Raw genomic sequence first — 23,197 nt, forward strand, 5'->3', positions numbered from 1 at the left:
AGGAACACTGCTACCAAAACTCTCCGATTACACACAGGGCGCACATATACCTACAGTGGAGCACCCACAGGGACACTACTCGAAGAAGAACTGGGTTGTCATAGAGGTTACTTTAACTCTCTACTTCTGGAGGAATTTTTGTGTGTGTCTTTATTGTTACAGACATACTTGCTGACAGGTATTTTGAAATAAATTACCAAAATAATTGAAACTGCCATAATTATGTAGTGTTATTTTGACAAAATAAAAAATTGCAGAATTTTAAAATATTGTGCACAGAATTTTTAATTTTTTGGTGCAGAATTCCCCCAGGAGTAAATTTAGAATCTTAGTCTAAGGCAGAGATTTGGTTTTGTGTTTGTTTGTTTGTTTTTAGCTTCCAGGGCATGACCAAGGAGTGGGCAACAGGGGGAGATCAAGGGCTGAAAAAAAAATCAGTCGAAATTCCACTGAGCACTAACCACCAGCACTAACCAAACCCAGCACTCCCCACCAACTCCTCCAGCACTACTACCAAAAGCCAATGAGTTCATGTACCCCAGTCCTTGGTAATCCCAAAGTAGTTTGGGATTTAACTGAGTCCTAATCACTAACCACACGTGGAAAAATTGAGAGCCACTGTTCTAGGAAAACCTGGGTACACATATTTAAGATCCCCACTCCCCACACACAAAAAATTAAGATTTCCCTTTAAAGTGGGGGGGGCGAACAAACAAAATTTGGCACCCCACTTCTAACTGTTTCAATCAACACTTTCTAAAATGAGTCTTCATTTTACCAAAGATCTTGTCAATGGAAGAATTGGACGGCAGAGTACAGTTGAATATGGAAAAATGTCTCTTTAGTCTCTGTGGGATGTCATTGCGACCTCCACCAGGGTGGATCATGGCTGCCAAGAACTGGATATCAACGATGTTGGTAAACTCCCCTGGTTTCTCCAGGTTATAGAACCCATTCTGTTCCATCAGCTGTCGAACTATCTCATTGGTGACCTATAAAGAGCCCGTTAGGATTAGAAGAATATCTCCCTGATGCATAATGGCATGCAAAATTATTTATGAGTACCCAAAAACATAACTAAGAGACAGATTTTCCTTGTCTTAAAAAACACTACATTTTCTTCTGCCATGAAGAAAACAACATTTATAAATTACCAGAAATAGGTGGGATTGGATCGCCCTTTCATCTGGTAATATCTAGAGGAGCGAGCTCAGAGGAAAATAATCACATGTATTTCAAATACCTCAATAACCTGACCAGAGTGGGAAGCCATTTCACCTATGTCACAAGGAAAGAGAAAAACAACAGATCAGCATTAAGCCAAATTTCAATACTTAACTAACCTGATCTCCCCACTCATTGATTACAGGCATATTCACATCATCAATGAAGACAGTCATCTTCTTGCCTGCAGGAGGACCATATGTCGTCCCCATGCGTTTGTCCACATAACTCTCTATTGTACGCTGTAAGAAAAAACTTTATTACCTAAAGCTGTACAGTTCCTCTCCATCAAAGGATAGTTTATTCTTTTTAAATGCACCCATTTAGTAGCAGGAACTCTTCAATAGCGAAGGCATACATGGGTACTCTTCAGACTGTTTTGAGGAGATTTCCACTAAGAAATGCCACTGGCTTTGTAGAATTGGTAAATGGAACATTGGTTTCTGAAGTGAGGTAATAGGTTGCTATACAAATTGAACACAAATTGCCTTTAAAAACCATAACTGCTGATGTAGTACATGCATTCCATTTGGAGAATTCTGAGTTGGATTATCCCTTTTTTCCCCCCATGGAGTGGTGTAATAAACTAAGTTTGAACTATTGTGATCATAGATAACTGTGTGAAATATCACCTGCATGAAAGATTTAACTCAATTATGAAATAAACACAACTTACAACCATTAGTGTAGACTACATTTTGTAAAGTTTTTAGTCTTTTACACAAGGTTTTAATGACAATCCAATCAAAATGAATGGCCACTTCAGCCAGTTAGTGTGAACTGGCATATTTCCAGACATCAAGAAACATTGAGAATTTGATGAGGGAAGTATAACGTGTCAAAAGCATGAGAGTAACCAAATAACCACTGGAATGACTGGAAGAGATGTGGTTCCTGAGGATTTGCTGAAATTGATGAACAATTTTAAAAAGACATTTTGTGAGAGAAGCAAGTTACATCCCTGTAGAAAGGCCACTTTGACTGAAGCCCTTGGAGTAGATTGGTGCTTTTGTTTGTTTGTATCTTTGTAATTAGAGAAAGCCTTCTTTTAATGGGATCTTTCTGGCAAATTCTCGGTGTACAAATAAAGCAGTGAACCCAGTCATCTTATTAGAAGTAGAGTGATTACTATACCTGGAACATTAATGGGGTAGTTGCAGATGAAAAGTTCAGACTCTTGGCCATGTGGCTTTCAGGATTATATTTTGACATGAATCCTTTGATGATGACAGTTTTAGCAGTTCCTTGCTCACCAATTAGTAGCACAGCCTAGACAAGGAGAGAATTCAAATGAGCCCAGAGGTGCAAAAGCCAAGTGTGCCAGCAAAGCCTTATCAACCGCAGTATCTATCCTTGTCAGGAATGAAACAAAGAAATAAAAATGTAACTTTCAATGAGAAAAAAATTGGCAAACTGGAAGCAGAGGGCTGCTTTAGCACTGAACAATTCAAGGTATATTAACTAACAGTATGTGTGGAAAAGGGTCATTAGTTTCCACTACACAACAAGGGATCCTCGCATTTTCACCTATAATTCCACACTGTCCTGCTATGCTGGAAGGAGGATAGGAGACACTAGATGTGGTTTAAATTAGGCTGCAATCTTATTCCTAAATGTCTGGAAGTACCCGTCAAATAAAAGTGTACAGTGCTGGTAGTTCCATAATCATTTACACATACCCGGGAGCAGGGGTTACCCATCCTAGTCCCTAGCCAACCCACTGCTGGGACCCTCCCCCACAAATGAGGGTTAAGGCATGCTATAAAGGAGGGTTGGTTGGCTCTCTGCCATACCAGTCATAGGAGCCCCGAACCCCCATTTCTGCTCCTTTAAAGAATACCTCCTTTAAATCATTTACTAATCCACTTTATCTGATCACATTATCCCTTCCCTGCAGAGCACCTGCACAGGATATCAGCCCCATATTTACATAATGAGTTGCAAATCATAGCCTAACTTTTGTTTCATATTTTCCCCAACTAAGCCATGTAACCCTCTGTCAGGAAGGTGGGGGGGAAAACCCATCTTGCCTTGGCCAATCTGGCAGTGAGGGGAAATGTCCTTTCCAGCCCCGTGAGAAAGGAGCGACTGGTGGAATGCCCACCATGGATCATGACAAAGCCTGGTATTTAACTACTTCCTAGCATGGGAAGATGGGTGCTGCTCCACCTGGTCCAGGTAAAAGAGGGTTTTTCCTGCCCCAGTGTGGACCTAAATAGTTCCCCTTCTCTTCTGGTCACCTGGTGTGGGATGGGACACTGACCTGGTCAAGCTACCACAGCAAATCACTCTGGCACTCTAGTCTCTAATGGGCCCACACACCTTTCCCTGCAAGCCAGACAATGGCCCCCACTGCTTAATGTGTGGTGAGGTCATTTTATTTAAGAACATAAGAATGGCCATACTGGGTCAGATCAAAGGTCCATCTAGCCCAGTATCCTGTCTTCCAATGGTGGCCAATGGCAGGTGCCCCAGAGGGAATGAGCAGAACAGGTAATCATCAAGTGATCCATTCCCTGTCGCTCATTCCCAGCTTCTGGCAAATAGAGGCTAGGAACACCATCCCTGCCCAACCTGGCTAATAGCCATTGATGGACCTATCCTCCATGAATTCATCTAGTTCTTTTTTAACCCTCTTATAGTCTTGGCTTTCACAACATTCTCTGTCAAGGAGTTCCACAGGTTGACTATGCATTGTGTGAAGAAATACTTCCTTTTGTTTGTTTTAAACCTGCTGCCTATTAATTTCATATGGTGACCCCTAGTTCTTGTATTATGAGAAGGAGTAAATAGCACTTCCTTATTTACTTTCTCACCAGTCATGATTTTATAGACCTCAACCATATCCCCCATTAGTCGTCTCTTTTCCAAGCTGAAAAATCCCAGTTTTATTAATCTCTCCTCATACGGAAGCCGTTCCATACCCCTAATCATTTTTGTTGCCCTTTTCTGAACCTTTTCCAATTCCAATACATCGTTTTTGAGATGGGCAATACATCTGCACACAGTATTCAAGATGTGGGCGTACCATGGATTTATATACAGGCAATATGATATTTTCTGTTTTATTATCTATCCCTTTCTTAATGGTTCCCAACATTGTTAGCTTTTTTGACTGCCACGGCACACTGAGTGGATATTTTCAGAGAACTATCCACAATGACTCCAAGATCTCTTTCTTGAGTGGTAACAGCTAATTTAGACCCCATCATTTTATATGTATAGTTGGGATTATGTTTCCAATGTGCATTACTTTGCATTTATCAACACTGAATTTTATCTGCCATTTTGTTGCCATTTATAATTTAACTCCCCCACCACCCATGCAGATCACATCATTGATGTACACAAACAAGAATGATACCTTGCCCTGCCCAGCAATTGTTTCAATAAGGAAGTCTGTTCTCACGTTGTCGACATTTGGCACCAAGATGGAACCATACTCTGGAATGCTGTTAGTGGGGTACACATACTCTTCAACACGAGTACTCCAGTGCATCCATTTACCTAGTCAGAACACAATAGATTGATACTTCCAAGCTACAAAGAATTTGCTTCTATCCCATTCTCCAACTAGTAGTACAAGTGGATTGTTACCTATGAAGTTCTCTTACCCTGTCTGGGGCAGTGGGTCCCACAGGCAAAACCCACCCACTATGATGATCAGCAATTAACTTCACAAGGAGTATTCTTAAAAACCCATGGGAAGGGCCACATGACCTGTTGTTACAAGTGACACTTAAGATGAGAGAAACACCTTCCAGCTTGCTTACATTTGCTCATTTGACAGTACTTTGTGATACAAAGTCCCTGTTTCCTTGTGTAGTCAGTTTCCCTTGTTTTGGTATCTTACAGCAACAGGGAGAAACTTTATTAAAACCAGTAGTAAAGCGTGATTTTTAAAACAAAAACTGTCAGGGAACATGGGAAAGTATATAACCTGAAGTGCCTTCTCTATTAATTCAATGTAATATACTCTTTCAAGATCATGTCTCTTCAAATGTTATCTGGCATATGCCAGTGGGTTACTAACCATCAGTTGCCACGTAGTAGTCAAACATGGTATCTTCACTTCCTTCTGAGATATGGGGAAGATCAAGTTTTATTTTTTTATGATTACGAAGCCAGTGCTCCATTTTGCATCTGTCTTCCAATTCCAGCAATGCTCCAACACTCCACATGAGGGAGAAGACGTACAGCCTTTCCAGGTACTCTGGTGTTACTTCCCCTCCTTGCTCCTGAGAGGTAAAGCATTGTTTTAGCTACTTGCATGGCTTAAGGCTTTTCCAAGAAACAATTCCTACATCAGACTCTGCTTTATATGTCCAAGTTGAAAACCTTTAGCTTTGATTTACATAAGTCTCAGTAGGTGTCCCTACCCATGCTCTGGGCAACCATTACACAAACGAAGAGCTACAATACATACTGTGTCATATTATTTATTTTCCCTAATTCAGAAAAATAGCCATCGGAAAAAAACCCATAGCAAACAAATAGCTTATTTCTCTCCAGAAGCCCAGGGAAAGATGAGTAGTTGGTTTATTAGTTCATTAAAGCCCCGACTCTGCAAATACATATGTTGAATGGGTTACACTATGACACAAGTAGTCTCACTGCATTATGGATATGTGGTTACAGGATTCAGGCCTTAGACTCAAGATTCCTTAGGGCAGAGACCTATTATTTTTTATGCCTATAGCGTAATGCTCTTAAGAGATCTCTTCCTGGGTATATCTCTTAAATATACATGGAAAATTAACATGATGCAGTATGCAACTGCTCGCTAATTAAATGATGGCTCTCAGAGGCAGCATATGTTAACAGTGCTCTGAGGCTTGCACTGGCTGAATTTGTATTTTGGTAGAGTTTAAAAAGCCAAAGATGTTGTGGGTCTTGTCCACCTGCAGTACCACACCTCTCCCCGTGCTATGCTGCCACAATTTTGGCTGGATCCCCTTTAAAAAAAAAGAGGCGCTGGAAGAACAATATTCATAGAAGCAGTTTTCTTTAAGGAGGCATGTGCTTCTCCCTCCGTGGTCCAAATTTACTTGCTTTTCAGGCATGCTGCTAAATTCATCTATTTGACTTGGCATAGTTGGGGGGCTGAGTCTGTTGAGATTAGGGTTTTTATATGGTGGCAATGCATGTAAAGAGGTGGGTTTGATTTACACATGGTAAAGTGAGTGGAAGGGATGAGTGCTGCTGCTTTGAAGTAAGTTTATTCATCTTATATTATTGTATTTTTCAATAAATGTCCCGACAGCCCTGAGCTTAAGGGGCATGCCATTGGGCACTGAGTATTAGACCAGACGTGTTTAGTCTAAATATGGCCTGGTCTACACTAGCGGGGGGGAATCGATCTAAATTACGCAACTTCAGCTACGTGAATAACATAGCTGAAGTCAACGTACTTAGACCTACTCACCGCGGTATCTTCACTGCAGTGAGTCAACTGCTGCCGCTCCCCCGTCGACTCCGCCTGCGCCTCTCGCGGCGAAGTACAGGAGTTGATGGGAGAGCGCTCAGGGGTCGGTTTATCGTGTCTAAACTAGATGCGATAAATCGACCCCCACTGGATCGATTGCTGTCCGCCGATCCAGCAGGTAGTGTAGACGTACCCTATGTTACATTTAAGGACATGAATAAAGTTATGTTTTCACATAAGGATAAGTAGATATGAATAGTTCTAATGCAATTGGTCACATGTGGCATTGGTCTTTTTGCAGTATCCTCCATCAAGGCAATCCAGACAAATAAAAAATTGGCTTGTATTTTGTCTTTAATTAAATTCTTATTGAATAATTTTGCACAAATGTTAGTGTTTGCTTACAAGAGTTCCCTGACAATATGGAAACAGTTCGACTTTTAGAAGAAGCGATTTGTTATCAGAAAGATAACAACAGCAAGTCAGTTGGTTTGCCAGCCGCATGCTAGTATTTGCACTGGCATTTCAATAGCAAAGAAACAAAGTGCACCTTCAAATGTGGCTGTAATAAAATTAAAGTAGGGGGCTCCAACTGAGAAATTAGGCTGCATCATGTGTACACTTGAATTTTGCTGTAATGATGGTTAGTAATTACTGTATAGATCAAAGGGAAAATGATGAAGTGTTGCATTTCATAGAATCATAGAATCATAGAATCTCAGGGTTGGAAGAGACCTCAAGAGGTCATCTAGTCCAACCCCCTGCTCAAAGCAGGACCAATTCCCAACTAAATCATCCCAGCCAGGGCTTTGTCAAGCCAGGCCTTAAAAACCTCCAAGGAAGGAGACTCCACCACCTCCCTAGGTAACGCATTCCAGTGTTTCACCACCCTCCTAGTGAAATAGTTTTTCCTGATATCCAACCTGGACCTCCCCCACTGCAACTTGAGACCATTGCTCCTTGTTCTGTCATCTGCCACCACTGAGAACAGCCGAGCTCCATCCTCTTTGGAAACCCCTTTAGGTAGTTGAAGGCTGCTATCAAATCCCCCCTCGTTCTTCTCTTCTGGAGACTAAACAATCCCAGTTCCCTCAGCCTCTCCTCAGAACTCATGTGCTCCAGACCCCTAATCATTTTTGTTGCCCTCTGCTGGACTCTTTCCAATTTGTCCACATCCCTTCTGTAGTGGGGGGGCAAAAATGGATGCAATACTCCAGATGTGGCCTCACCAGTGCCAAATAAAGGGGAATAATCACTTCCCTCGATCTGCTGGCAATGCCCCTACTTATACAGCCCAAAATGCCATTCATCTTCTTGGCAACAAGAGCACACTGTTGACTCATATCCAGCTTCTCGTCCACTGTGACCCCTAGGTCCTTTTCTGCAGAACTGCTTCCTAGCCATTCGGTCCCTAGTCTGTAGCAGTGCATGGGATTCTTCCGTCCTAAGTGCAGGACTCTGCACTTGTCCTTGTTGAAACTCATCAGGTTTTTTTTGGTCCAATCCTCTAATTTGTCTAGGTCCCTCTGTATCCAATCCCTACCCTCTAGTGTATCTACCACACCTCCTAGTTTAGTGTCATCTGCAAACTTGCTGAGAGTGCAGTCCACACCATCCTCCAGATCATTAATAAAGATATTAAACAAAACCAACCCCAGGACCGACCCTTGGGGCACTCCGCTTGAAGAATTTGTCAAAGAATTCTGCATAAACCAGGAAACAGGCTGATAAAGACTAATATTTCCACCTTCTTGATTAAGTATCATTGCTGTGGAATTATGTCCCAGATAATGTTCAAACTGCTGAATCTATTCCTGCTTTTATATTTCAATTCTACACAGCATTGACTTGGATTTCTCCAATGCCATTGACACTGGGTAACAATGGGAACAGTTATCAACAGTAAAACTGACATTGGCTTTACTGAATGAAGAAGAAATGTTCAGTACAGGAAGATCAGTGCTGAACATTTTGAATATTCCCCTTTTTCATTCCAGTACCTTTAGGCCTTGTCTATACTTGTGACAATGTGTAGGGTACGTGTAGCTACACATCGCAGTGAAAAGCGATCTACGTCCACAATGCAGTACATAGTTACATGCAACAGTAAAAGACTCTGGCAGCACGATAGACGGGGAAGCACTGCTTGGGCATGTACATAGGGTATATATATATTCTAAAGTTCTGGGCTGTCTTTACTCACCTAAGAAGTGCCTTACCATCTACACTGCTATTTATACCCTTGCTAGGGGAGTACAGTATCTGTACACTACACACCACCTTAAGTGAAGACATAGTCTTAATGAAAATCTAAACACTGAAAACTGAAATCTTCTCTTTAACCATAAAGTCAATATTCAGCAGCATGGGCACTAGCTTTGCAAGTTTCCCCAGACTGCCCTACTAATCCAATCTGCCTCAAACCTAGTCTCAAGAAACCATCTCTATTGGTATGAAAATGTTCACCATGTACATCTACTCCTTGGCCGCCCTTTTCAGTCTACCAATAAGGTTACTGAAAAGTGCCAATTTTTGAACACATCCTCTAAGACATAGTGCAAGGGAAAACTTATTTCATATAAATAACAACAAATAAAAATCTATCAGATAGCATTAACTTTTGATCACCACATTCAACATTTTGTCTGCATTTAAAAAATTATAAGTGAAATGCCCTGCAGTCCATTATCCATTCTGTGAGCCATCCAGTGACTCCTGTTATTAAAACAGCAGTTAGAGTGACTGCTGTCTGATGCTGCATAACAATTCTTACAATTGTCATTGTAAAAATATCAGACAAAGCACTATATAAATATACTGAAATAAATATGGACCATCCTAAGTGTCATTTTCCAATGGAAATTAGGTATTCACATGTAAGATATTTTAAGCTCCCACATCTTCACAAGAATGTCTCTTCTCTAAAGATCCTGGTGTGCTTTCTAATATGCACCCACACAGCACAAAACAACGTAAATCGGAATAAATAGGTGGCAAAATATTGACCAGTTTACCTTCAGAGGGATAAGTCCCTGCAGCATGTTAATGCTTTGCATGATCACAAAGGCCTCCAGCATCTCTATCTGATATTCCAAGGTCTGGATGCTGAAGCGGTAGAGTTCTGGGAATGATGAAGTGTACAGCTGACGCAGAATTTCAGCTTCTTGAGGAGAACGTTTTTTCAAAAAGCCCTATTATCCACATGGGGAGGGAGGGAATATCCTTTAATTTCAAATCAAGACTTCAAAATATTTTTAAACGCTGTCAAAATTTTAGTAAAACAGACTCAGGTGACATGCTGACTTACTGAGATTCACCTTTCTTTGGTGATGCAAACAGAAGGCCAAATTCTGCATTCATGTATGTGTATAACTCCCAGTGGAAGTTGCACATACATATTAAAAAACAGAACTGGGCCAAAATCACAGCCAGTCATTCATCACTGCTCATGAGACAAAACTTCCACTTTAATTCTCAATCAGCATAGCTGTTTTAAGTGCATTTCAACTCTGCAAAGTGGCTAGATAAAAATGGAGTTAGAGGTAGAACTCAGGGGTTAATTTAGCCTGAATAATTTTTATGTTTGTGAGATGCTACACCAGAACCCACCCAAATTTACCCCCAGAACCCAGTTTGGAAGTTCAAAATAACTGAGCTGAGCATGTCTGGAAACCACTCAGAGGACAATCATGCGGTCTTAAAATGCTATTTTTTGTTTATCTCTTGGCAGTAAAAATATACCCTATGTCTAATTGATTCCAACAGATATATAGTATCTCATTCAACTCCCTCCCTCTCATATTCAAACTAGGCCAAAATTGGAGAAAATTTAGTATCCACTTTTTTTGAATGTCCCTACATGCAATACATCAGGTCAGAGCTTTAGAGAAATACTTATGCTTATCGCTGCCTTTTAAATACATATGTAATAAAGGATAGCAAAGCCCCAAGTTGCTCTACTAGGAATACTTTCATCTTCCATATTTGTCTGTAGTTCCAAAGGATAGTCTTGAGGCTTTTGTTTGTATACTTTATTTTGGTGCAGCTTTTCCTGTGTTTATTGCCATTTCTTCTTTTATCCTGCAAGTTCATTTTTCCTGTGTTTGACAGTAATTGGTGCACCAATATTGCTGGCCAAAGTTCCATTTTTTTCACCAAAGCCCTGGTTTTGTGTAGTCTGACTCATCTCCAAGCTAATGCACCTCTATCTCAATATAACGCTGTCCTCGGGAGCCAAAAAAAAATCTTAACGCGTTTTAGGTGAAACCGCGTTATATCGAACTTGCTTTGATCCGCCGGAGTGCACAGCACTCCCCACCTCTCCTCCCCTCCCCCCGGAGCGCTGCTTTACCGTGTTATATCAGAATTTGTGTTATATCGGGTCGCGTTATATCGGGGTAGAGGTGTATTTCTCCAGATACTAATTTCTCTTTTTCCTCACATACCCCTCCTTAATACACCTCAATACAGCATTCACTACTTGATGCTTGTAGTTCAGAACAGTACTACAATAAGTTAAGAAAAAGCTAAATGGGACTTTTTCCATTTTGGAATCAATTTATCTGTAGTTGTATATACTTTAGCAATGCAGTACTCTATCCAAATACCTACGGCAGATTCAGATGTTTTCAGGCCAAGAGATTTAGAATAGAAAGAAACCATTTAAGATTATTTTTTCCTGAATGTGTCAGTTCTGCTAATAATAATTTTAATAGCTCTTATATCTAGCACATACCATGCTTTTTTCCTTCAGGGATAAAGAAGGATTTGAGCATAGAGAAAAATAATTTTAATTTGGTTATGGAAAAAAATAATCAAATCTGACAGTGAATGACTCAAGAACATGAAGTGCTACCCTATACTCTTGGAAGATATAGCAAGAATCATGACTACTAACAGCAGAAACATCTGACTGTTGTGCTGATTGACTGCAGCTAGGAAGCATACCTTTATGGAGAGAAAATATGAATAAATATCAGAGGGGTAGCTGTGCTTGTCTGTATCCACAAAAACAACAAGGAGTCTGGCGGCACCTTAAAGACTAACAGATTTATTTGGGCATAAGCTTTCGTGGGTAAAAAAGCCACTTCTTCAGATGCATGGAGTGAAAATTACAGATACAGGCATAAATATACTGGCACACAAAGAGAAGGGAGTATAAATAGATGTGCTGGAGAATAAATAGATGCCATTGGTTCAAATGGCTGAGTCATGAGAGTTTGTAATATTGTGGTCAGGTCTAAGGCCAGAGAAATAGTTTTAACAGTTAGTTTATATAGGCTTGTTGCCTTGAGGAACCACCCCAATCTGGTAATCTACCAGCCATTAGGATCAATTTGCCTTCATAATACCACATAACTCTGCAGCTGTTGGTCTCTGGGTTAATTTCCCTCTCCTGACTCAGCTGTGAACCATCTGATCATACTCTTGGGTAGGACAAAAGGGGTGGAAATTCTGCAGGATGGTAGACGCTTGTAACCTGGCAGAAATCTCAGTTAGGATTTGTTAATCAAGAGTCAAGGTATAGGATTAGTTAATCCTAAATGGGATAAGAGATCCTTTCCTACTGAAAAGATGGATTAAGAGTTCCATTGTCTGAAGCTTTGTTTCTCATGACCAATTTGGGGACAATGAATACAATAGCCATTTCTTCCTATCTGAGCTTCTGATTCATTCTTCCCAGAAGTTGAAGGATGTATATACAAAGGAAATTTTCATTTGTGAGAGAAAGCAATTATTCTCAGTGATCATTTTTCCCTGATGAAAAGATGCCAAATTCATGTTTCAAAAGAAGGTGTGTATGTTCACCAGGAGACAGCCAAAGTTCCTGATGAGCAGATAAAAAATTCTTGATTAAGGATCAGTTTACGAGTGTCTACAGGCTATTTGTGAACAGACTAGCAAACCTCTTTTGTTACATTTAATATATCAGAAGGGTAGCCGTGTTAGTCTGGATCTGTAAAAAGCAACAGAGAGTCCTGTGGCACCTTTAAGACTAACAGATGTATCGGATGCATCCACGAAAGCTTATGCTCCAATATATCTGTTAGTCTTAAAGATGCCACAGGACTCTCTGTTGCATTTAATATATGTACATTAAGTGCACAGGAAATGAAGTGCATTGGTTTTATGTTTAGACCTCTGTCAGTGCCACTTTGCCAGTTTACATATATCACTGTTGGACTGGATCAGGATATGCTACTTCATTAGGTGATCCTCAGTCCAGAAGGCCTGACTGGACTGTCCTTATATGTAATAAATTAATGCTCTGAGCCCTCTGACCTCACCTTCCCTAAGAGGCCATCATCCCTGGTCAGGAGTTTGAGGTCCAGACTGTGAAAGGAGGATCCAGAAATCACACAGGCTTCTTGCTTCCATCAGGACAATGAAATGATCACTGTGTTATCTGCACTTCCCTCCACATATCTTGTTGGGAACAATTCCAGCATGTTAAAAGTAACCCCTGAAGCTCTCCTGTGCAATCTTGCCCAATGAGTTAACTCTCCACATGGAGACTCACACATCCAGGAATTGCTATTTAACTGAATGGCTAACAGTTCTGTGACACCATACAAATCAGAGTTTGGATCTTATCAAGTTTTCCCTGTTGGGAAGATTGACTCTCCCTCTTTTGATTTGAGTTGACAAACCTCCAAAGGGAATCAACGAGCTCTTCAACCTTATTTCCAAACTGTGTGTTGGAAGCATTAAGAGGGTGCTGTGAACCTTTTCCTGCACGTAAGGCTTTAAGTAAACCATTGAAGACTAAATACAAATAAGTTCCTGGTCTTGAATGTAATTATGGTCAACATCAAAACCTTCAGGAACACCTATGACAAACAATACCTATTTTGTCAATTAGCTAATACTGGTACTAGCGATTCTGTGGATAAATCAGAGGAAATGTTAGAGCCCAATGTACTGGTTCCATTACCCTTAGCTCTAGGAAGGGGGAAAGGTCCTTTAGGTGGGCTGATGCGATACTTGTCTTGAAGTTGAAGAGGGAACAGGAAGACATGGAGGAACATGGCACCACAGAGTATATCCATGATGCCCTTTCCCCAACCCTTACCTTATCTGAAGTAGATTCACTGCACTAGGAGCTATTGTTTAAGAGCCTAAATACAGCTTTAGGAATTTGGCTTTAGGTTCCATATTCTTAAACACAGACTGAAATTCCAGAATGAAAAAGTGGAAAGTGTAATAGACCACCCAAGCTTCTAAAGACTTAAATCTTTCAGTATTCAGTACCACCACCTGGGGCATAGTTATGTTAAATGATCATCTGGCAGTATGTCTAAGACAGACTACAATTAATGCATTTACATAGTGTTTCAACTGAATAAATATACTGGATAAAATGAGCATCCCCAAGTTATAACCTAAGCACAATGAGATACTTGAAAATCATTGGTATTCAACACTCATTAAATATACCTAACTGATAAACTTCTATCAATATATTGAATCATCTAATTATTGTGGACCATACCTCAAGAACGGGGCTCCAGTTGAGAACTGATGAACTCATGAAAACCATGCCATTCCTTGATACAGTAGCAGGGGAAGCATTGTCAATATTATGAGGCTCAAACACTATTTTACAGTTTGGTGCCATCGGAATACGGTCTCCATTAGCTAGTGTTAGGGTTCTATTATCATCCAGTACAGAGTTCAGGTTCTCAATCCAAATAGCATCAACAGGACCATCAAGAACTATCCAGATGTGCTCACCTGCAATCCAAAGAACATGTCTATGAAGCAAATCATATGGTCTCACAAGCATTATCTAATTACACTTTATTGTACAAAATATTGCACACTAAATCTAATTGTTGTAACAAGAAATACAAAAGAAACTGTATCAATTCAGTTTGTTTCTACCAGTTTGAAATAAAGCATTAGATCTGTTGTTGTCCATATCCAAATGCTTATCTGTCCCACAACACATAAAGGTAGCATTATCTGCCCAATACATGGTAATGCTTGTAACATTCTGGTCAACAGCTTCATGGATTTTTACTATCTCCCATCTTAAGAATTTTAGCTCTTCATATAAACTCACATTTAATTAAATCATCAAAACTCAGGGTAGAAATTCTGTACTTTAAAAAAAACCCTACAAATCTTCTGGTTCCAAAGGTTTTGATAAAGCTCAAATGAGAATTCCTAAACTAAGTAGGAAATATAGTTAAATACAAGTTGTCAGAAAATCATTAGGAACAATTTCATGTAGTTTTACACTAACTTTTACTGTTCTGATCCAGCTCCCATTGGAGTTTATGGCCATTTTTCCATCTACTTTATTGGGAGTTGGATCAGTCTTTATTTCAATTGGTTTTTGTCCTGCAGAAGCACAATAATCAGTCTTAGATAGGAGCCATTTGCAATATTGTGAAGTCTTTTTAGGCCAGTTAATCTATAGACAATATTACCAAATTTCAACTACAGTAATTTACCTTAAATAATGTCTGATCACTACTTACAATTTTTATCAATAGAGAAATACACAATAGCCAAATACTACCTGACTGTAGTCACCAGTGACCCAGTTTTTGAGCTAGAACATTGAGTAGTCAAGTAAAGTAATATACAACAAGTTTATACATAATACGGGGCTAAATACAAGTCTCTTTTGAAATAAATGAATGTTTCTGCCTCAAAATGGATGGTGTGACCAGGAAAGTTTTTTCCTTTGTTTCCTTTACACACTGAAATCCCAAGTGCCTGTTAACATGGGTACACAAACACAGAAAGTAGCAGAGTGGGTTCTTCCCTATAAGTTTTTCAAAGCCATTCCCTTAAGGTCCAGCAGCAGGTGTAAAATTACACAAAAAGATACCTCCTCTTTAATCCTATGACCAATCCTTCAAAAAAAGGATTGGGAAAATTAGTGGAATAGAATTTGCCATTTTGACGCAGTGGGTATTCACCCATGAAAGCTTATGCTCCAATGTGCCAAGGGACTCCTTGTTGCTTTTTACAGATCCAGACTAACACAGCTACCCCTCTGATACTTGACATTCTGAGTAGTGATTATTATCTCTCCATGCAAGGAGGTCTTACTTTTGAAACCATATTAGTTATTTGCTTGAAAACAGCTTTTTGATTAATGCTTTGGTTGTGTGATTTACCTTTCTTGGCTCTCAAAGTTTTCCTCCACAGAGTGGAGAAAATCCCATCTGTCCAGTCATTGGTTGCTACATCAAGGCGACCAAACATCTGAGGTGCTGTGATAGCTTTGGGATTCATTCTCATTTCACGGTGTGGCTGTCCGCAATCTGCAAAAGTCAAATCAATCTGTCAACCTTTGGTATTTCAAGCCAAATGTCATGGTACAGTATTACACTAACTTATCACACAAAATTATATGGCTGTTAGTGGTTTACTACTATCATAACTGCAAGAATACTTCAAAAATTCATTTCTTCTTGTACACCAAATTGATAATTAGAGCTGTCAAAAAATTAACAATAAAGTACTCTGTCCATGCATGATGTAAAAGGGGAATCCGTGCATTGACAAGTAAAGGAGAGCACAACAACATGATGACATGTATTTAAGGCCTTATTTAAGGTGGCGATTCTTTAAACTACATAGCTACAAAGCCTTTAATTTTCAATGTATATTCTATATCTTGTGCTTGGAGTACCACACAGAAACTTTATTCTCCGCATTCCCTCATTTTCTGTGATATATTCTTGCTCGTCTTGGACTAACCCAATTAAATTGTAGTTGCATGATTACAGAACTTTTCAAGCAGCCACAGGGAATGCATTTATATCACCAGCATCTGACCTTTAAAATCCCTTTATTAATACAAGACTATGTTTCATTTTCCAAAAATGTTTAATGTTTGATCAGCAGTAGAGATGTAACAAAATCTTAGCTCTAATAATCCTGAGTAAAGTATAGAAAATGGACCTTTAAAAATATGACTTGCACTGCACATAAACACCACCCTATACCAGAAACCTACTGACCACTATACGTACCTACATGCCTCCAGCTTCCATCCAGAACACATCACACAATCCATTGTCTACAGCCAAGCCCTAAGATACAACCGAATTTGCTCCAACCCCTCAGACAGAAACAAACACCTACAAGATCTTTATCAAGCATTCTTAAAACTACAATACCCACCTGGGGAAGTGAGGAAACAGATTGACAGAGCAATACGGGTACCCAGAAATCACCTACTACAGGACAGGCCCAACAAGGAAAATAACAGAACACCACTGGCCATCACATACAGCCCCCAGCTAAAACCTCTCCAGCGCATTATCCACGATCTACAACCTACCCTGGAAAATGATCTCTCACTCTCACAGACCTTGGGAGGCAGGCCAGTCCTCGTTTACAGACAACCCCCCAACCTGAAGCAAATACTCACCAGCAACTACACACCACACAACAGAAACACCAACCCAAGAACCAATCCCTGTAGCAAACCTCGTTGCCTACTCTGTCCCCATATCTACTCTGGCGACACCATCAGAGGACCCAACCACATCAGCCACACCATCAAGAGCTCAATAACCTGCACATCTACTAATGTTATATATGCCATCATGTGCCAGCAATGCCCCTCTGCTATGTACATTGGCCAAACCGGACAGTCCCTCCGCAAAAGAATAAATGGAAACAAATCAGAAATCAGGAATGGTAACATACAAAAGCCAGTAAGTGAACACTTCAATCTCATTGGTCATTCTATTACAGATTTAAAAGTCACTATCATTGAACAAAAAAACTTCAGAAACAGACTTCAAAGAGAAACAGCAGAACTAAAATTCATTTGCAAATTTAACATCATTAATCTGGGCTTGAATAGGGACTGGGAGTGGCTGGCTCATTACAGAAGCAGCTTTTCCTCTCCTGGAATTGACACCTCCTCATCTATTATTGGGAGTGGACTACATCCACCCTGATTGAATTGGCCCTGTCAACACTGGTTCTCCACTTGCGAAGTAACTCCCTTCTTTCCATGTGTCAGTATATAATGCCTGCATCTGTAACTTTCACTCTATGCATCTGAAGAAGTGAGGTTTTTATCCACAAAAGCTTATGCCGAAATAAATCTGTTAGTCTTTAAGGTGCCACCGGACGCCTTGTTGTTATTGCAAGAAGGAAATTTTTCATTTTAAATACCAGTAGTGCCCAGAAGTATAAAATTTTAATGCTGTGCAAATAATTATGCAGTTTTGTAAATCATAACCTGACAAAACTACTGCAGTATACTGTCATCTGTGGACATTATTACTTCAGATATTCAGACTGACAGATGTGTTGCATTATCTGTATCTTGGCAATGTTCAGTAAAAGGTTCTGCAGAAACATACAAAAAACTCTAAGAAGGTATCATATTGCCTTTGTGTTCTTTTCTGAATGAGAGCCTAAATTAAAAGATTAGATTATTGTGATCTTATGCTGGCTTTAACTGAACCAAGATATTGCATGGAAGTGTATTACAGTTTGTCCTCTCTCTTCAAAACTATTCCTTTACACTACATCTTCACAGGCAACTTGGCAAGTCTAACAGGAATCATATAAAACCAATGCTGTGAAGTAGTCAGGTAATAAATAGACTCACAAAGCCATCTACAGCAACAAATAACTATCGACTAGCATAGAGAATAAGAAAGAAGATATTTAACTCTTGAATTAAACTAGTGTTAGGTTATGTTTGTTACTTTTGTGCACGCCTTGGATAGTATTTCTGTACCATTACTATTTACATTATGTACTAGTAACTGTATGTGCAGGCATAAAGTTACCCAGGTATTTATCTACACTATTTATAAGTAGAAATTCACTGCATTTTCAAGAGATGCTTTTGTGAAGGAACTGAAGACACAATTTGTACAAATGTTGGTCCTTGGAGTTCAGGTCTGAAATTTAGTATCCTTAAAACATAAGATTGAGGGTCAGGCCCAAAGGTCTAGTGACAATGCTCTTATTTACCATATCAAAGACCTGGATTTGAAGTCTTGGCTCGACAGTTCCTTCCAGGGACAAGAAATATGGAGAAAGTTGCAGAAGCAACATGCTTAGTTTTGCTACAGGAGATGGGAAAAAATTGCCTCAAAAAGATACCACTCCATCCCAAATATTAAAGTTTTAGATCACAGAATCCAAAAGCCCACCAAATCTTTCTTTGGACTAGAAAGAAGATGGCCAACACATGGAACCCTGAGAGTATGAAATGGGGGGCAAGAAGGGAAAATGGTCATAATTTAGAACTATGAGAAAATAAGGTAGATTTCTGCAGGGCCAGCTCTACTGTTTTTGCCACCCTATGCAGCGCGCCGAATTGCCGTCGCGGGCAGTCCGTGTGCCATTAGGGCAGCACGCGTGTTTCCACGGCAGCGGCAATTCAGTGGCAGCTTCTGTCTTCAGCTGGAAGACAGAAGCCGCCGAATTGCTGCCGTGGGCAGCTGAACATAGAAGCTGCCACCAAATTGCCGCAGCCGTGGAAACACGTGTGCCACCCTAACAGCACATTGACTGCCCCCGCTGCTTGGGGCGGCAAAAACACACAGACTGCCGCCCCTTGCAGATTGCCGCCCCAAGCATCTGCTTGGAATGCTGGTGCCTGGAGCCGGCCCTGATTTCTGGAGACAAAGATGAACAACATCTGAGGCTGTTAAAAATCCTTGCATTGGGGCTGTTTGATCATCTTCCAAAATTATTCCTCATTAAGGGAATCTTCAATATTTCTTCAGCTCTGTCCTTTGAGACAATACACCCACCTACCCACCCTTCCAGCCTTTGTGTTCCTTATTTTGCACATCTCTTAAATGAAAGTCTCTGACGCTCATACTGGTGAGTTGAATGTAATGCAAGTACATGTGATCTTCTCCAAGATTTATTTTATTTATTTTTATTTATCAGTTTTTCCTTCTTAATTTGTTTTAATATTCTGCTTAAAATTTAGAGAAGTAACCCTTGCTACTACTCAGTCATGAAGATTTGTGCGCTAGGGCACCATACACTGAACCTCATCCTTACAATGATTTATCCCCTCTGGTAAAAGTAAACATTGTAAAGTATTTGCAAGAATAACAGAATTGTAAATCTGCTTTACATAACACAAATGGCTCCATACCTGTCATGGATTTCATCAGAATGTGGATGCAAGTACTTTTACCTGCCCCACTAGGACCTAAGGCCATCATTCCATGCCTTACTTTCTGCGTTTCATACAGCTGGATAACTTTCAGTTTCCAAGGAGGATGACTAATTAGGCCAGCTTCTTCAACCTGTGGATATGGACATAAATCCAAACTATTGCTTCTTTTATGCATCAGAACAATTTGATAATCAGATTCAAGGTATAGATGCATTACAAGATCCTGATCATATTTAATTTTGTATTAAGTTTCAGTACTTGTAAAAGAACACTGGTTGAAGCCAAGTAATACAAGAGTTTCTACACTGGGACTCAGTATCCCATCTTCCACAGTGATTTGAGGAAAACATACAATTCCAACAACAAATAAGTTTTAATACTGAAGGGGCAAACTTCAATATTGATGCAAAAAATGAATTATCATTTATTCTTGTAATGTTAGGTTGTTACAAACTTGCCTGCATCTTTACTGCATTGTAGCAGACACTTACAATTATTTTCATAGACATGATTTTGGAGAATGTGATAAGCAAATAAAAACATAAGCGTGTTAGTTATTTAATTATATGAAAGGTTCAAGCTAAGGACATTCTGAGGAAATCTATTTTTTAATCAACATGACAGGCTCCTGCAGTGTCAAAGAAAAATGATGTTTATTACCCCAACTCTGAAATGCAAATTTATAGATTATTTTGGTTTAACATCCTATACTATTTTTATACTACATTTTGAAAAATTAAGTTATGATTCATGTTTTGTATAGAACTACAAGTTGAAATGCTATAAATGGTAGCTTGTTTAAAAGAAAGTGAGATTATTCTCTGTTCAAGACAAATAATGCCTAGGATATGATTTCAGAGCAATAAAACAAGTCAAAAAGAGGTCTTTTCACCCCCTCTTTTCTTCATTTCCTCAGTTTAAACCCAAAGGATTTAAGTCTTAGGCCTGGTCTACACTACGACTTTAATTCGGATTTATCAGCTTTAATTCGAATTATCCCTGTAACCGTTCACACAACGACGCCATTTAATTCGATGTAAAGGGCCCTTTAAATCGATTTCTGTACTCCACCCCAACGAGCGGAGTAGCGCCAAAATCGATTTTAGCAATTCGAATTAGGGTTAGTGTGGCCGCAATTCGATGGTATTGGCCTCCGGGAGCTATCCCACAGTGCATCATTGTGACCGCTCTGGACAGCAATCCGAACTCGGATGCACTGGCCAGGTAGACAGGAAAAGCCCCGCAAACATTTGAACTTCATTTCCTGTTTGCCCAGCGTGGAGAGCACAGGTGACCACAGATACCTCATCAGCACAGGTAACCATGCAGGCTGATAATCGAAAAAGAGCACCAGCATGGACCGTGAGGGAGGTACTGGATCTGATCGCTGTATGGGGAGAGGATTCAGTGCTTGCAGAACTTCGTTCTAAAAGACGAAATGCAAAAACTTTTGAAAAAATTTCCAAGGGCATGATGGAGAGAGGCCACAATAGGGACTCTGAGCAGTGCCGCGTGAAGGTCAAGGAGCTCAGACAAGCCTATCAAAAAACAAAGGAGGCAAACGGTCGCTCCGGGTCAGAGCCACGGACATGCCGCTACTACGCCGAGCTGCATGCAATTCTAGGGGGGGCTGCCACCACTACCCCACCTGTGTTCGTGGATTCTGGGTCGGGGATAGTCTCGATGCCTGAGGATTCTGCCGATGGGGTAGAGGAGGAGGAGGAGGAGGAGGATGAGCTTGCAGAGAGCACACAGCACTCCCTTCTCCCCAACAGCCAGGATCTTTTTATCACCCCGACTGAAGTACCCTCCCAAGCCTCCCAAGCCAGTACCCAAGACTCTGACCCCATGGAAGGGACCTCAGGTGAGTTTACCTTTTAAAATATAAAACTTGTTTTAAAAGCAAACGGTTTTTAATGATTACTTTGCCTGACTTTGCATTCGCGGTCAGTTCAGCTACTGGAAAAGTCTGTAGCTACTGGAAAAGTCTGTTAACGTGTATGGGGATGGAGCGGAAATCCTCCAGGGACATCTCAATGAAGCTCTCCTGGAGGTACTCCGAAAGCCTTGCCAGAAGGTTTCTGGGCAGTGCATCTTTATTCCCTCCTCCATGGTAGGACACTTGACCACGCCATGCTTGCAGCAAGTAATCTGGTATCATTGCCTGACAAAGCCTGGCAGCGTATGGTCCCGGTGTTTGCTGGCATTCAAGCAACATCCGTTCTTTATCTTGTTGTGTAATTCTCAGGAGAGTGATATCACTCCTGGTAACCTGGTTGAAATACGGGAACTTAATTAAGGGGACAGAGGTGGCCGTTCCTACTGGGCTGTTTGCCTGTGGCGGAAAATAAATCCTTCCCTGCAGTTAGCCAAGCGCAGATGGGAAATTGGCCCTGAGTTTTTCGCGTTTGGCTAGCAGGGATCTTCCCTGTTACCAGCCACGCGGTGGGGGGAGGGTACCGTGATCATCCCAGAGAATTCATGGCGAGGGGGGGGGGGCGGGGGGGGGGGTTGGGTAGTTTGGTGCCTGCAGGGATCTTCCTGCAGGGTTAGTTTGTTTTCTGGTGCTGCTGAATGTTAACAGAAAAACCGCAGCACTCTACTTGCCTGAAGGGGCCCAGACAAGCCCCACCACACTGCCCCCCCCCCCCAACTGGCTGAGATTGGCCAGGCTTCTGCAGCACTCTACAAGCTATGCTTGGTATGTGGAAAAGCACGGCGCAGAAGCTTACCATGGCCGCATGCAAGCCGAATTCAGTTGCCCAGACCTGTGATTGATCTCTAGCAGCAAAGCCACAGGCACTCAGCATTAAGAGGCAAAATGCGACCTTGCACAGAAATCACATGTGCTATGTAATGTGAACAGTGTTGGTCACCGTGAAAGAGTATAAGCATTGTTCTGCAAAATGTAGCTTTTAAAACAATTCTCTCTTTTTTCCCCTCCCTACAGCAGCTGCAAATTCCTCAAGCCTCCCTCCTCCATCCCGAAGGTTATCACAGATAAGGCGTCGTAAGAAGAAGACGCGGGAGGACATGTTTTCTGAAATTATGCAATCCAGCAGGAGTGACAGAGCTCATCTGAATGAGTGGAAGGAAACAGTTTCAAAGTATAGGAAAGAAGTCAGTGAACGTGAGGACAGGAGGGACCAACGTGAGGAGAGGAGAGACGATCGAGATGAGAGATGGCGGCAGGAAGACCAGAGGATGAAGGATGCAATGCTGGGGCTGCTCCGGCGTCTGGTGGAGGTTCAGGAACGGCTGCTGGAAAACAGACTGCCGCTTCAGCCCCTGTTCCACCCTCCACCCTCCCCATGTTCCGTATCCTCCTCACCCAGACGTGTAAGAACGCGGGGGGGGGAGGCTCCGTACACCTTCCCATTCCACCCCAGTCGACAGCCCAAGCAAAAGGCTGT

The 23,197-nt window shown here is 40.9% G+C and overlaps 1 protein-coding gene across 1 annotated transcript in view; it reads right to left on the bottom strand.

The window, feature by feature from the left end:
* The window catches only part of DNAH5 (dynein axonemal heavy chain 5), a 212,461-nt gene that overhangs the window by 96,180 nt on the left and 93,084 nt on the right, over nt 1-23,197 (bottom strand). Inside the window, exons 39-47 of the mRNA XM_034759516.1 lie at nt 19,761-19,914; nt 15,784-15,930; nt 14,142-14,383; nt 9,664-9,840; nt 5,258-5,462; nt 4,589-4,731; nt 2,359-2,493; nt 1,344-1,466; nt 779-992 (exon numbers count right to left, since the gene is read on the bottom strand). Coding sequence (XP_034615407.1) covers nt 779-992; nt 1,344-1,466; nt 2,359-2,493; nt 4,589-4,731; nt 5,258-5,462; nt 9,664-9,840; nt 14,142-14,383; nt 15,784-15,930; nt 19,761-19,914 — 1,540 coding nt within the window. The remainder of the gene's footprint in view (nt 1-778; nt 993-1,343; nt 1,467-2,358; nt 2,494-4,588; nt 4,732-5,257; nt 5,463-9,663; nt 9,841-14,141; nt 14,384-15,783; nt 15,931-19,760; nt 19,915-23,197) is intronic.

This window comes from Trachemys scripta, chromosome 2 (assembly GCF_013100865.1).
Source record: "Trachemys scripta elegans isolate TJP31775 chromosome 2, CAS_Tse_1.0, whole genome shotgun sequence".
Classification (NCBI taxonomy): domain Eukaryota; kingdom Metazoa; phylum Chordata; order Testudines; family Emydidae; genus Trachemys; species Trachemys scripta.